The sequence below is a fragment of the Pezoporus flaviventris genome, unplaced genomic scaffold (genome assembly GCF_033815535.1).
Source record: "Pezoporus flaviventris isolate CSIRO_AGI_PZ_B2104156 unplaced genomic scaffold, CSIRO_AGI_Pfla_v1 ptg000006l, whole genome shotgun sequence".
NCBI lineage: Eukaryota > Metazoa > Chordata > Aves > Psittaciformes > Psittacidae > Pezoporus > Pezoporus flaviventris.
This window is the reverse complement of record NW_026892554.1, coordinates 7416555-7430573: the sequence shown is the minus strand read 5'-3', so window position 1 is coordinate 7430573 and position 14019 is coordinate 7416555. Positions and strand designations below refer to the sequence as shown.

At 43.8% G+C, this 14019-nt stretch overlaps 2 protein-coding genes across 11 annotated transcripts in view; both read right to left on the bottom strand.

Moving 5' to 3' along the window:
• Window positions 1-14019, bottom strand: part of AKAP13 (A-kinase anchoring protein 13) — a 468794-nt gene that overhangs the window by 134045 nt on the left and 320730 nt on the right. The window lies entirely within an intron of this gene.
• The window catches only part of AGBL1 (AGBL carboxypeptidase 1), a 285379-nt gene that overhangs the window by 252990 nt on the left and 18370 nt on the right, over window positions 1-14019 (bottom strand). For both annotated transcript variants that reach the window (XM_061446754.1, XM_061446753.1), the window contains exons 2-5: window positions 12635-12698; window positions 11230-11376; window positions 10469-10600; window positions 7848-7941 (exon numbers count right to left, since the gene is read on the bottom strand). In XM_061446754.1, coding sequence (XP_061302738.1) covers window positions 7848-7941; window positions 10469-10600; window positions 11230-11376; window positions 12635-12698 — 437 coding nt within the window. The remainder of the gene's footprint in view (window positions 1-7847; window positions 7942-10468; window positions 10601-11229; window positions 11377-12634; window positions 12699-14019) is intronic.

The window sequence follows — 14019 nt, the reverse complement described above, 5'->3', positions numbered from 1 at the left end:
AATTCACTATTGCTTTTCTCTCCCATCTCATTCCTTTCATCTCTCCATCCCATCTTTGCCTTCAACAACTTCCTCAGACAGCTGACTATACCCTCAGGAATGCATCAGAAAGGTGTGCATTAGAAAAGCGTATGTGCTGAGCATATGAAAAATCAGATCTTGGGTGAGTTGCCACCAGTAACACACCAAGTCTCAGTTTAGCAATTCAGATATGAGAGATATTGTGTCTTCTACCATTAGATCTTTTGCCTTCCTCACTCTTACAGCCCTACCACCGTTGGTGAAACTCTCCTTGATGTACCTCCAGATCAGGAGCATCTTGCCTGCTCCTCGCACAGACAACTCATCAGTTTACAGAAGCCATCCCAAACCCTTATTTTTAACCCAGATCACAAAATATTCTGTAATCCTTCTGCCTCTGTGCTCTATTTTATTTTTTATTTATTCCCCTCTGTTCTTTCTGTGCTACTTACAAAAGTCAGCATAACCAGAACACACCAGTCTTGACCTGTCCTGTGGGACTATCATACTCAGCTACAAGGAGTTATTGACAACTTGTTTAACTCTGGGCAACACTCTGAGGTGCAACTATGGTATTAAATCAAGTCCTACCTGTCCTACCTTCCATTTGGATGGGAGTGATAGTTGTTTCCCCAGCTGCATGGGAGATACACCTCAAAGCAGCAATGAGATTGCAATGCAGTGAGGCATCCAAGTATAAGCTTTATCTAGTTAGCACAGAGACCAACGGTGAGACAGGTACAGCAATGTGAATGATGCTCCCAGTCTAGATAGTGTCCTAAGAAGCTCGGGGAGCCCACATTGGAGGCCCTGCTGCGAGCCTTAGCAGTTGTTAGCAGAAGGAGGTAAATTGAAGCTAGGGTGGAGAGAATCTCCCACCCAACAAGCACAGAGCTGCCTGAAGTATAGACATACCCACCCGTATCATGTGAGGTCAGCCATGAATTGTATCTGCCATAGCCACTGGGTGTGAAAAGTCAAGACCTTGAGAACAGCAGTGACTTGCCCTCATACCATCTTTCCAAATATAACCCACCAGCTCACCAAAGGGGAAGTAGTAATGAGCAAGCAAAGAAAGGCCTTCAGTTGAAAGTGGTGCTTCTTTTTCAGACTATTACCTAAACTAGACATAAAACATAAGCTAAACCCAAGAAAAAAACATCTCTTTCAAATTACAGGCTCACTAAGAATTTATAAACCAATTCCTCCGTTCCCATGTTACATCAAGTAAAGTTTAGAAGTAGATTTCTCTTTATGCAGTGTTCATTTGCCAGTTTTCTATGCCAGAGGTAGGTGTGACCTGTGCTTAATCTTGCCGTACCAAAAACTACCAAGAGATGGCACCAGGGTTTCTGCGTGCATCGTGTTTGTCCAGCCATCTGGAACAGCCTTGGTATATGGTACTCCTCTCTGCCTCATCAATTCTTCATCTATTTTCAAATCTCATCTGAAAGCATCTCTTTTTCCCCTTGCTTCTACCACTTAATTTTTCAGTTTCTCTCATCTGCTGCTATTAATGGTACAATGCCAGTAAAGTATAATTCTGCAATGCAACTCTATCTACTCTGCAAAACAGCACAGAGATACCATCAATTTGAAATGAGATTTTATAGCTTATTATTGATATTAGACCAGTTCATTCTTTGAGAGCAACCATACAGACCATAAAAAGAATAGAGGAGAAGGAATTCAATAAAACTGGGACACCTTTGGCTCCAAGATAATTTCTTCTATTACAACGCCTCATTGCATTAAAGTTGAGCACTAGGGTTTATTTACTTATCTCAGCAATGTACCCATCTCTGCTCCATGTTGTCTGAGATTAGTTAAGCTGAAAAGGCACTTGATCCAAACAAGAATTCTAAAGACAATGCTTTCCCTTGTTGCTGGCATCATCTCATTCAGAATGGTATTTACCAGTTCTATTCAGCAGGAATTCTAGGCTAAATACCATATATATCAAGGCCAGATGGGAAGCATGTCATTTAGCTGTGACATAGCTCAAAAGAAATATTTCAGCCCCTCCCGTGAATTTTCTACAGGCATCAAGTGAACCAAATAGCAATTTGGGAATAAGCAGGCACTAAGCATTGATTAATTCTGACCACATTCCAATAGAATCATGCCTTACTTTCAAATTAAGTATTCAAACTGCTCAACACAATTAATGGCAAAACACAAACTAACAAGAGGAATTAAAGATGATTTGCTTTTGATCTCCTATCAGGAGCCATTGCCAAATGAAGAAATGCATAAAGCTGTATGTGGAGCATTCCTCAAAAAAAAAAGCAATCACAACAGCTTTCCTATCAGGTTGCAGAGGAATGAATCGCCATGTTGGTGCATTGAGTTTCTTCTCATTCTCAAAATACTGGCTGGCAGTGGCCATGCAACATGTTCTTCTATTTAAGCAGAGAGCAGCTGAAAAGTGAGGATGATCCAGGAGATGGAATTGCAGCACAAACGTATGTAGTGGTCTACCAGCAAGAAGTTATTCAGGATTAAGGCTGAGGAAACTGCTTGCACTGGGTCTAGGATGCATTTGCAATTGGATCTCTTCCATGTGTCTCTCCATCATTCTTCACAGAAGAGATAACTCTAGTGTTCAGGTCATCCCTGCTATACATCTCCTCTTTTTGTATAATACAGACATAGCCCACTGCCATTCTGATTTCTTCTGTTGTTGTGAAGGTCACAGGAGATCACTTTTACAAGCATTTGTTGATGTGGCGGCTTGGTCCCTTTTCAACACTATGAACTTAACACTTACATTTTATCTTGCATCAAAAGCACCGGTTCCAAGATGAGAAAACAGAATGTCACTTGTGTGCAAACAAAATAGGTTTCGTAGAAAAGCAGAGTAATATACGTATATATTCATATATCCAAAGCCTATTTTTGAGCTATATACAGCCTTATGACTTACCTCTTCAGCATTTCCAGGGCCTTAATATTCTCCTGGTCAATGTGATACAAGGTCTGATTAAATACAGACCCATCAGATTTGGGCTTTTAGGTGTAACGTGCTCTCTTTGATCACCTTGACATGCCTCACTTCACTCGCATGAGCTGTGCTTTCAGAGACAGCAGTAAAAACCTTTCTCTCAGCTCAAACAGAAGTGGTAGAAGTACGCGATACGGGAATTGCTTCCTGACCATGGCAAGAGCGTCACCATTATTCTTGAATGGTTCATATTCTTGAGTCACTCCCTACCTCAAATCATCTTGAGTACACATCGCCAAGAAAAAGGACACATACATGGGAGGTTCTCATTTCCTTTTGAGTTTTGAGCCCTGACATTAGATGGAGAGGATGTATTTACCACATCTCTCCCAGCAATCATCTACCTGACCCAGCCTTAATGCCCATCACGCTACTTCACCACTCCAGACTCATCTTCCACTCAGCAGAAAGAACTAAACACTTCCAAGTCACCTCAGATTTCTAGAGGCAAACATTTGTTACAGGTGAAGAGAACTTGCCTCTTCCTTCCTTCCTTTAGTACGGGAGAAGTTCAGATATCCACTTCAAATCAAATAGTTACATGAATTTACTCCCCTTGGTAGAAAGGCAGATTAACAGCAAGTGTTTGAGGAGCCAGAACCATCCAATAGGCATGAAACACAAGAAGAACTGTGATCAGATGTCAGAAGCAGGCAATGCTGAACATGAGCAAAGAAAGATAATTTCTGCATATCACATTTTCTAGCGAATTAATTTGGCGCCATTCCCAGACCATTTTTAGCCACTTTCCACTTTTAATTAAGCAGTCAAACTTTCCTGGCACAGCCCACTGCAGAAAGCCAGGTTTTGTGACTATTAAGAGAGAGGTTTTAAATCTGACAAACACTTATTCTTCTTGCAATCTCTGGTATGAATTTTATGTGAACACTTAACCACACTGAGCAGAGCTGGTTAACGGTAAATAGATATACTCACAAAGAGCTTTGAGAAACAAAGATGTTTTAAAAGACTCTCTAAATTGCTTTTAATAAAGCTGCAGGAAAACAGCTGCCCATCAACCTTTTCACAAAGGAAAAACACAGCATAATGGAGGAACAACTTGGGTACAAGTCACACCATCATTTGCCACCTTCTGAAACACAGGTCTTCTAATATGAAATTATCACAAATTCTGTTTTAATTTATTTTCACTGACTTTGATAACCTGCCTTCATCTTGAGGAGCCTGCACAACATATAGCCACAGACAACACAGAGCCTCCAAAGCTGTTGGCCTGACATGCCAGCAACCTGGAATGATGCTTGGCCACCTGGAGACAGTCATACAGAAGAGCCCCAACTCCTAAATGGCCAGAAAGCAAACCTCTGCCACGGACACATTCCACATCCATCTGCCAACGACACATCCAAATATCTCTCAGAACTTGGGAAAACGAACAAGTTGCAAGGCACACTGGGCATTAAGAGAGTGGGTAGAAGATATGGAAAATATGGGGAATAAGTGAGGTGGAAGGTGAAAGGAGCAGGGACCATTGCATTGTGTGGGGCATCAGGGATATTGCATTAGAGTAGGTGTTGATGGAGTGAAGATTTTCACATCCCACACATACACTCGTATCAGATATCCCAGCTACCGACATAAACAGAACCGAGAAAAATAGAACATCATCTGGCTTTATTTTAAACTGCCCCTATAAAAGGTATCAAAAAACTGTCTCTGAAGAACTGTCTCCGAGTCTAGAGTCTCCATCTTACTTGTATTTCACAGTGCTTAACCCAAGAGTTCTCTATAAACAGCAGCAAGTTTCACACTTTTCATGTGGCTTTTACTTCACATATGGGTAGTCCTGGCTAGATCCATACAGTTATGGCACCAGCCACCTGAAGACCTCAAATGCCTAATCGAAGACCAATAAAGTCCATGAGTCACAGTCTCAGGGGGAATCAGAGTTACTTGGCATGCACCCAGAGGAGGTCAATTGGAGCATGGGAGACTATTTCTAAATAACCCATAGCTTTGCCACCAGGAAAAATAAATAGAACTATGTATCTTGTTTCCACATCTTAGCTGGCTAAATAAATAGCTCTCACAGTGCACTCTCCAGGGCAGATTCTTAAAGTGACCTTGGCCTTCTGCTGCCCAGGACAGGAGAATGCGGGTGCACCCACCAGAGAAGTGGTGCATTTTCAATGCTGCATTCCTGGCAGCTGATCAAAGAAGAGGCATAACCTCAGCCCCCACAGTTGCCTTCTGTTCCTTCCCAGTGGGAAGGCAAATCATGGTGGCACATAGCTATGAAGTGGAGAGAAGGCATCAAGAGCAAATACAGAGGGAGGATCAGAGAGAGTACACTGGAGTATTCCTCCATAAGTTGGTTACAGACTAATGTTCTTTTCAAGTTCTGTACTGATAGCCATAAGAAGCAGTTTGAGGTTTTTGTTTTGTGACCAGCTAACTAACACCAAACCGACCCACTCCCAATTTCAGGATAGCCACAGCAACCTTAGGAAGAGCTACCCCAGCATCATATGGCCAGGAGCACATGCCAAACCAGACAAAGCACACAATTACTTTTTAGTCTTTCTCCCCACCTCAGAAAACCTATCCACAAGCTTCCCCCCCAATCACCCTACACATTTTCAACAAGAGGAGCTCAAAAAGATAGACATTTTCACATGTACCCACCTTCCTTTGCTGATGATGATGCCTGGGATTTTTCAGATCATGGCTGTCCCAAGCATTTGCTAATGCTGGGAAAGAAGAGCTGTAATCAACCCTACAGTTTGGATTCCTGGTCTCAGAGCCTACATTCTTGTTAACAGTATCTCTTGAAGCCGCTTATCCCCAGTGAGAGCAGTGTTTCCAAAAGGACTGCAAGCAAGCACACTCACCACTGAACAATAACAAACCAATGCCTTTAAATAGGTTGCAAACGTGTTTTTAACCCAAAGCAGGTTTGTGTGCTTCTTCTGATGTAAAACAGACTGTCTCCCTTGAGCCGTGGACCTTCTCAGCTGTTCCTAGTTAGTCCTAAACGAAACAAGCAGCTTTAAGCCTTAGGCAGGCCAGCTGAGCGGCTACCAGGCTTCAGCTGATTTATGGTTCTTGCTCGTTAAACCAAGTGTAGGTAGAGTTAAGTCACTTTCTTCTGTGAGCTGGACCTCAGGAAAACCTTTATCCTTCATTTTTATACTCATCCAAAGAAGTCTTAAGAAGAGCACAAATGTTTTAGGTAAAAAAAGAAATTAGGAACGTGACCTAGCGATGAGGAAGTTCGTGCAAGCAACAACTGATGTATAAGATACCTTTTTTCAAAGGGAAAATAAATCCAATCTTTTCAGCAATAAATACAATGGCTTATTAGCAATAAAACTAGAATTTTATTGAGAGGAATTGTAAGTGTAGATTTTCTCTTGTGTGTTTGTGTCCCAAACGGACAAAAAAAATCCACAGAAGAGTTCAGAACTATTCTTGTACATCAGATAAAAGGCAGAAAACCCCAAGTATTACACATTGACAATCTACAGTCATCAAAATCAAAAGCTGTGGGTTTTTTCTGAAGTAGGTTTCTTTCCCTTGCTGCTTAGAAGTGAGTATTCTAGGCCACTTTACAGCCTACATTACAACAACTGCAGCACTAGCTGCATCTCCAAATGAATCTTAGCAAAAAGACAGCCTTTAAATGCATGACAGATACCAAGTTTTCCACTTCCCTCAGAGGAAACAGTGAAGGGAAAAAGCAGCTTTGCACAAAATCCATATAAAAAGCCTTTATGCAGCCAGCCCCATTGCTTAAGGAAGAACTGATTCAGGCCCAAGTCCCATTACACACAGATCCTGATCTATGAGGCTATCACAGAAGCAGAGCTAACACTAGTCTAATCATAGCCAACACGTCCATAGGAAGGAAATCGGGGAACTGAGTGGAATTTGATTACTTAGTTAAGCACAGGCATAGACCAATCCATCATTTTTGGTTGCCTCAGAAGTCAAACCCACCTCTGGGTCTAGCTCATGGACACCCCTGTCATACATAAAGCAGTTCTCCAGGTTCCCTAAATCTTAAAGTTATAACATGAGGCCAGACAGGAATCTTGGAGGGTGCTCAGATATCCTGAAACTGGCAGGTTCTGTGTTGCTTAAGCAAATGTGATTGTGTGGGCACAGCTCATAGCAGTAAACTCTTCCTCCTGTTTGTAATGAGCAAGCCACAGAAACGTGTTATGCCCGTCTGTGGATGCTTTCCACATTACAAAGTTTGCCTTCAAAGGCATCTGAGGAAGTGGTCGGAGTGGACAACTTGGAGACTAAAGTTCAGCATTAAGATGGAGATATAAAATGGACTTGCTGTCTTCAGAAAGAAACAATCTGAAATATTTGGGCTGGGCTTAAAAACAGGCCCAGATTAATATCAGTAAGAACTGTCATACTGCAAAAATATCACGATGACCTAGTCACAACTGTCTGCAGAAGGAGGATGAGGCACCAGTGCCACGATTCCACCCTACTTGCCCCGGGCCTGTGGTGGCAGAAGGTTCTTGCTAAAGCGGTTTGTCTGCTGCCAGCAGATGCTTCTCAAAACCCCGTCCTGGCTGGGAAATAAAAGAACAATACCTTGCAATCAAACTGCCATCACTGCATAAGGTATACTACAAATAAATGGCCACCAGCATGAATCATATGATGAATCACAGCGTTAACGTGTCCTTCAGGGAACTATTTCTGCTTCTTAAAAACCCTGCAGATTTAAAGTGAGTGGAAATTGTGCATCCACTTCTGATTTCTTTGTCTCTTCAGGTGGAACCAAAGTTTTATTTCTTGCTGTCCTGGAAAGATGAGTCCCCTTGGGGCTTCTGCCTACCTGACTGTCCTGATGTGTCTCTTGCTGTAGGGGGTGATGACTTTGAAAAGCAGCTCCATGGCTCCGTTGATGCCAAGTGTAGTTCCTGTGGTTACTAAGACAATAAAAGAGAAAAGCAGTTAGGTCTGAAGCAGGCAGCCTGCCACACTGCGTTTAGAGGTGATGCAAGGTAGGCAGTAGCTGCCCCTGGGGCTATAAGCAGATTTCTCTGGGCTCCCAACTGGACTTCACAGATCATTTTACAAAGAAACTGAAGCCCAAAGCTGTCTGTGGACTCCATCTGAGCCAAGATCAGGCGCAAAACTGGTCCCGCAGTTCTTCCCTGAGCTCCTCAAAGCCCCTTTTCCTGTAAATATTGTATGTCCAGAGGTACAAATCACAGTTAAATAGGGTCACCTCCCAGCAAAGTGACAGGGCTCAAATTCATCCCACATTTCCCACAGGCCACTCCACAAAGACAATTTATTTCACAGAGGCATGGAGGGCAGAGTTTTCTTTCTGTGCTATTATTCTGCAGTATGGAAGTGGTTTTGCAGGGCAGGGGTGTTCCTGAATGCAGCTTAATTTCAGCTAGGCCAATTTTACCTTTAATCCCTCACTTGTTAACACACTAGGAACTTTTATAGATAGATTCTGCAATCGATTCAAAAAAATGCCTGATGCATCAGCAAGGTGTTTAGTCAGACCTCCCTACTACAAGACAGGGTCTCCGTGTAAAGAAGGAACAGACAGAGCCCTGAAATACTAAATGCAATCAAACAGGGTGGAGGGATCAGTAATCAACAGCAGCCAGAGGGAGACCTGGCTCCCTGCCCATTGCTAGGTTTTGCTTGTTTTGTAACTATCTCCCAGTGGTCATCAAAGAACTGACAGAGGGCCCATCATCTCCTGCGGTCCTACCATGTCCCTGCCAAGCTGTGCTGTGATGGGAAGCTTTGCAAGGTGTGCCAGCTACTTTCACACTAGCTGGTAATTCATTAGAGACAGGGTGGTGGACAAGCCTGCTTGAACTCGTTCTGCCCCATAGCAGTACATGGGCTGCCACACACAACTGGTGGCAGAGACTGTGAGGGGAACAACCCAGAGCAAAGAACCAATGCATGAGATTGAGACGATGGCTCATCTTTTCTGCTTTCATACCTTAGCACTCTCAAAGCTTTACATGCTTCTGGGTCCTCTTCAGTTCCACTCCATAAAAATAATTTCTAAGGTTGGGAACATGTAACGTCCTGGTGATGCTCTCATCCAGAGTGACTGGCCCCCATGTCAATCACAGCTAGGCAAGTAGCGATTGTACTGTGTCTGTCCACCCACTTTTCACCTGCGTGCAATGCTCAACCTGAAGCTACTTCCTCAGTAATAGTTCAGTACCACATCCACATAGATATTTATCTAACATCCCCTCCAGCTTCCAAGCTGGGCCACAGAGCCCATGAAGTCAAAGTTACTCATGGAAGGGGGAAGCACATCTGGAGAGTGCTGGAGATACCTAGGGAGTAATAGATGCTCCAGTAAAGGAGCAGAGGTGGGGTTCTGGGGTCTCACATCAACAGAGAGGAGACCAGGTTGCAGTTTGCGTCCTAAAACCTCTGCAAAACCTGATTGGGATGCAGGTGCACTGGAGGAGGGAGCAGGAGAGTATGTAGATCATCATTTTGGGTGGGAGGCAGCACAGAGTCACTACACAGCTGTGAAACCCAAATAAAGGCACATTTCATATTCTGTCCTTGCCTGCATTTTCAGTCACACTCAGACATTCAAATACAGCTTATCACAGTGAGGGGTTGAATGTTAAGGCTTGGCTGCTTGCCCGAGAAAGCCCATTGCATGAAGCTAGCTCCTGTACAGATAGAAGGGATCTGCAAGGCTAGGAGCCAGGAGTGCTAAATCTTAGGATGTGTGCAGCAGACTGGAGACAGAATGGTCATGAGGAATTATCTGCTGGGTGAGGGATGTGGGGAAGGAGAGGAAGGGGTTAGAGGGAGCAAAGGGAAATTTGTGCTGACAAATTCAGTGCTCTATATCAGGGAAAGCCTGTATGAATCTGTAACATGCCTGTGAGAGAACACTGGAAATCCCATTGTTTGAATCATTTAATATGAAGGCATTGACAAGCAAGAAAAGCTGGGTGAATGGGGGGGGGGGGAATGCTAAACAGAATACCAGGATCTAATATGTACTTCCTGAGAGACCCTGAATAAGCAACTGATTTCTCTCCCTCTCTCCTTCAGTATTTTCAATTCTTGTGGAGCTGCTCTGAGGATCAATACATTCAACCATAGTGAGACGTTTGGCTATTACGATAATGGGAACCGCATAGAGATGTGAGGTACCCAAGTCTCAGAGCAAAGGAGTCGACTGTCTGTATTCTAGAATAGGACATCATTGCCATGAATATTTTTCACAACAGCACTTTTATTTTCCACAGATGAAATACACTTTAAAGGCTGAAAACCCCTCTTTGGGGAGCACCTCTTTCTATGGCTGTTCTGGATTTGTGCCTGATGCTGTATATCAACGGTGCACGGAGGCACTAACCTTAATCAGGAGTGATGTTCCTTTGCACTGAAATGACAGAAATATCTCTGGTGGATGTCACACAGGAAAATCCAGCTACTCACCATTAGAAGCACAAACCCGCAGGACCCAGAGGCAGTGGGTGAGGTGCAGGTGGTGGCACAGGTTTCTTCTTGCCAAGCTCAGTATTGTATCAGTTGCTTCTGCCTTCTGCACTTTCAGCCCAAACTTCCTATCTGTGAAAACCAAATAAGAATCAAACTATAATAAAGCCCGGGTCTCTGCAGCAGTGCCAATAAACCTGTTTGCACCCAGTCTTATAATAAAAACATTCAAATGTATCAATGAGTTATGTCAGCATTATTCTCACTGAAAACAGGAAAACATGGGATTTACAGTCACCATATCAAATCACATCATCATAGAATGGTCTAGGCTGGACCTAGACCTCATGGAGGTGATCATGATATGGGGGTAGACATTTCTGACTTTGACAACAACTCTGGTGTAGATGGACCATCACCGACAACATTTGTTAACTGACCTTCCACATCTGGAGCCTCATACCTGTTGTACAGAGGCACATGGGAAGGTAAGGAAGGCAATGAGGATGTTTACCTGCTGCTCTGAGCCTTAGGCTTGCCTCCATTCTCTCCTTAAGCTACAGCCTTCTGCCTGTCAGGTAAGACACATCTCTATGCATGTGCACTCCCTCCCTGCCTCGTTGCAGGATCTCAAGTGGCACACCCCAAAGATAAAACGCCACCTGTCTGTCAAGCACATCCCAGTGCTTATTGTCACTGGGGCTGCATTACTGCTGTTGTCTTTTTGCCCCCCACCCATGCAGTCCCCCATCACTCAGCACCTCGTTGTCCAACCCTGGCCAGCAGCCGCAGCAGGGGCAGGAGGATGCTGTGGTCCAGCGGTTCGGTCCGGGCAGTGGTGGTGAGAGCCTGCAGCAGTGCCTCGCTGCCCCCCTTGCTGATCACATACTGAATCCTCCGGCCGGTGCCTATGGAAGAGAGGAGAAACCCTGCTTAGAGCATCCCTTACTTGAACCACAGTGATCACAAACCCTCATCCCACATGAAGCACACAAAGCCCCCATGGTGTTTCATTGCTATAAACCCAAGGACATTTGTGGGATTGACCGTGTATCTCAGGTGCTTCTGGCCTGGGATGGGGCTACTGGCTGCATGGGAAAACTGTGTCTGCTGCCTCTTGCTCTGGCAGTTGCTATCTTTACAAACCCATGTCCTGCTGAAGTTTTTCATTGTGCACTGAAATGCAGCAGAGGGGAATAAGCAGGGATACCAACAGGTTTCAAAGGAGCAGGAGGCTCAGTGATCTTTTCTTAGATACTGGAAATCAAACAAGCAAAGGACTAAAACTGCGACAGTCTTCTGACAAATGAAAAGGCATCGTTGGGAAACTTTGGAGACAGCTTTTAAACAGATCTGGGTCTCCAAAGAAACCACATGCTAATCCTGTGAGCCCTATGTGTCCACACTGATCCATGGGCAACTTCAGGTTGGAGGAAGCCGTGTGTTCAGCTCCTGGAGGGGAGACAGTACCTTCTGTCTTCCATGGGGGCAATCCTTCCAGCTAGCTGAGGAACTGCACTGCAGGGATTCTAAAGTGAGGCCCAACTGGATGGGCCATGTCTGTGCCAGAGGCTCCAGCACTCGCAAGGGAGCCCCTGCAGCCTAACAGCTTGGTTGGGTTGAGAGCTGTTTAACAAAAGATATTTCTGAGGTGGAGGAGGAAGGAAAATAAGTTTGGTTATTTTTTCAGTTCTTTTGCCAATTCACTTATTCTTTCACATGTCCGGGTGCATGCAGCAACATGCCATCCCTGCATCCCCAGGCGGAGGTGCGTTGTTGAGAGATGCTGAACTTTGTTAGTGTCCCTGTGTTATGGGAAGCCAGGCTTCGCTCCCTGTCTCACAGCTCTTGCTCCAGCAGCACTGGTGAACGTTTCCAGCCATTGACTGCCAGGGTTTATAAATACTTTGGAACTCATGGGCATCTTTTAAACTAAAAGAGAAAAAAAAAGAGGCTTTCTCTGGGTCTTTCTTTTCTCTTTAACTTACTGAAAAAGCTCAGTTTTCCAAACACAGCAGTAAGGACTGCTGACCTCTAGATACAATTCCTGTTTTGTTCACATTGCAAGCCTCAAGCCAAGTTTATGCAGGAAAGACTTTCCTGATCTGAGGACCCCCCTTTCTGCCCCTAGCCTGCAGGCATCACCCCACAGTTTTGCTTCCTTACCCAGAGACAGCAAGTCAGTGAGGACACTGAGGATATTGAGGATGACATCCTTGTCACCGGAGCTCTGAAATGGAAACACACCAAATTCAGGGATCAGTTCAGAACGGTGAATTTCATGCAACACAGGGATGTGGTGCATCATGCAGTGCAGAGGCACTGAGATCCTTGCTTGGATACTGAGTACTTTTTGTGCCATCTGGCCACTGAGTATGTGCAACCATATTGATAACACATTTTAAAAGCCTCTGACAGACATACTGATCATACTACACAATATTTAATGCACAGTAGCATTTCCAGAGGATTTGCATCCAAATTCTAAATTATATCTCTCTGATTTTCGTTTGGTCTGGCTGCCTCAAAGTTGAGGAAATTCTGTATCACTTTGATGTTAAATGTGGGGTGGATTTCCATGACAGCATCCCTTATAACTGGCAGTTGAAGAAGAATATCTTTAAATCATATTAATCTCACTTTATCTCCCACTAAATGATCACAATAAGATAATATCTTACACATCTATAGCTCCTATATTTATGACTGTTGAAGAGCTTCAGAAACTCAACCTACTTTGCATTCTGGATATATGGGATCATTTTACCATCCAAACTGATTCAATCATTCTCTGAGATACTTAACACTATGCAACCAAATATTTAAGACAAGGAATTGAGAAGTAACACCTAGCAAAAAGAAACTGTAGAGAGAATATAGGGAAAATTAATTCAATGACTATTAATGTATATGGACTTTTTTTGCAGTGGATCTCTGCTAAAGTCACAGCACGAACCCTATATCTCTACAAACCAGAATTCCCATCATACTGGTTTTGGTCAGTTATCAGTGTTAACAAACTTTAACTGCTCAATACACATTTCATGCTGGCATAAATGAGCAATGGGGACGAAAGTATCAGCAAGGGAGTGAGATCAAAGAACAAGAAGTGATCAGTGGAAGGGGAAAGAAGAAAGGAGTCAGGTGGGGATGAGAGATTGGAGTAAACAGGAAGAGATTCTCTTCTGAAATGGGGACTCAGGGGAGGAAGGTCTGTGAGCACCTCTGCTTTGTAAAGACTTACCTCACGTTTGTTATTAGATAAAATCCACAGGGAAAGGAAAGTCTCGTTCCCATCTCAGAGCTTGCCCATGCCCAGAGTGAGAACCTGCTATTTCTATTCGTTACTACATTAACCCAACAAGCAGAGATCTCTGCACTGAGCATGAAAGTTCAGCCCTTTTATGAACCATGTTGAAATCAAAAGGTTTGGTATGATAGGATTGCTGCTTCTGTCAGAGCCAAGACAAACAGAATGTGTGGCTTTAATGAAATCCGGTAACTCTTGGTTCACCAAGTTATTGCTACCCTCACCTTAGAGCAGGAGTGTA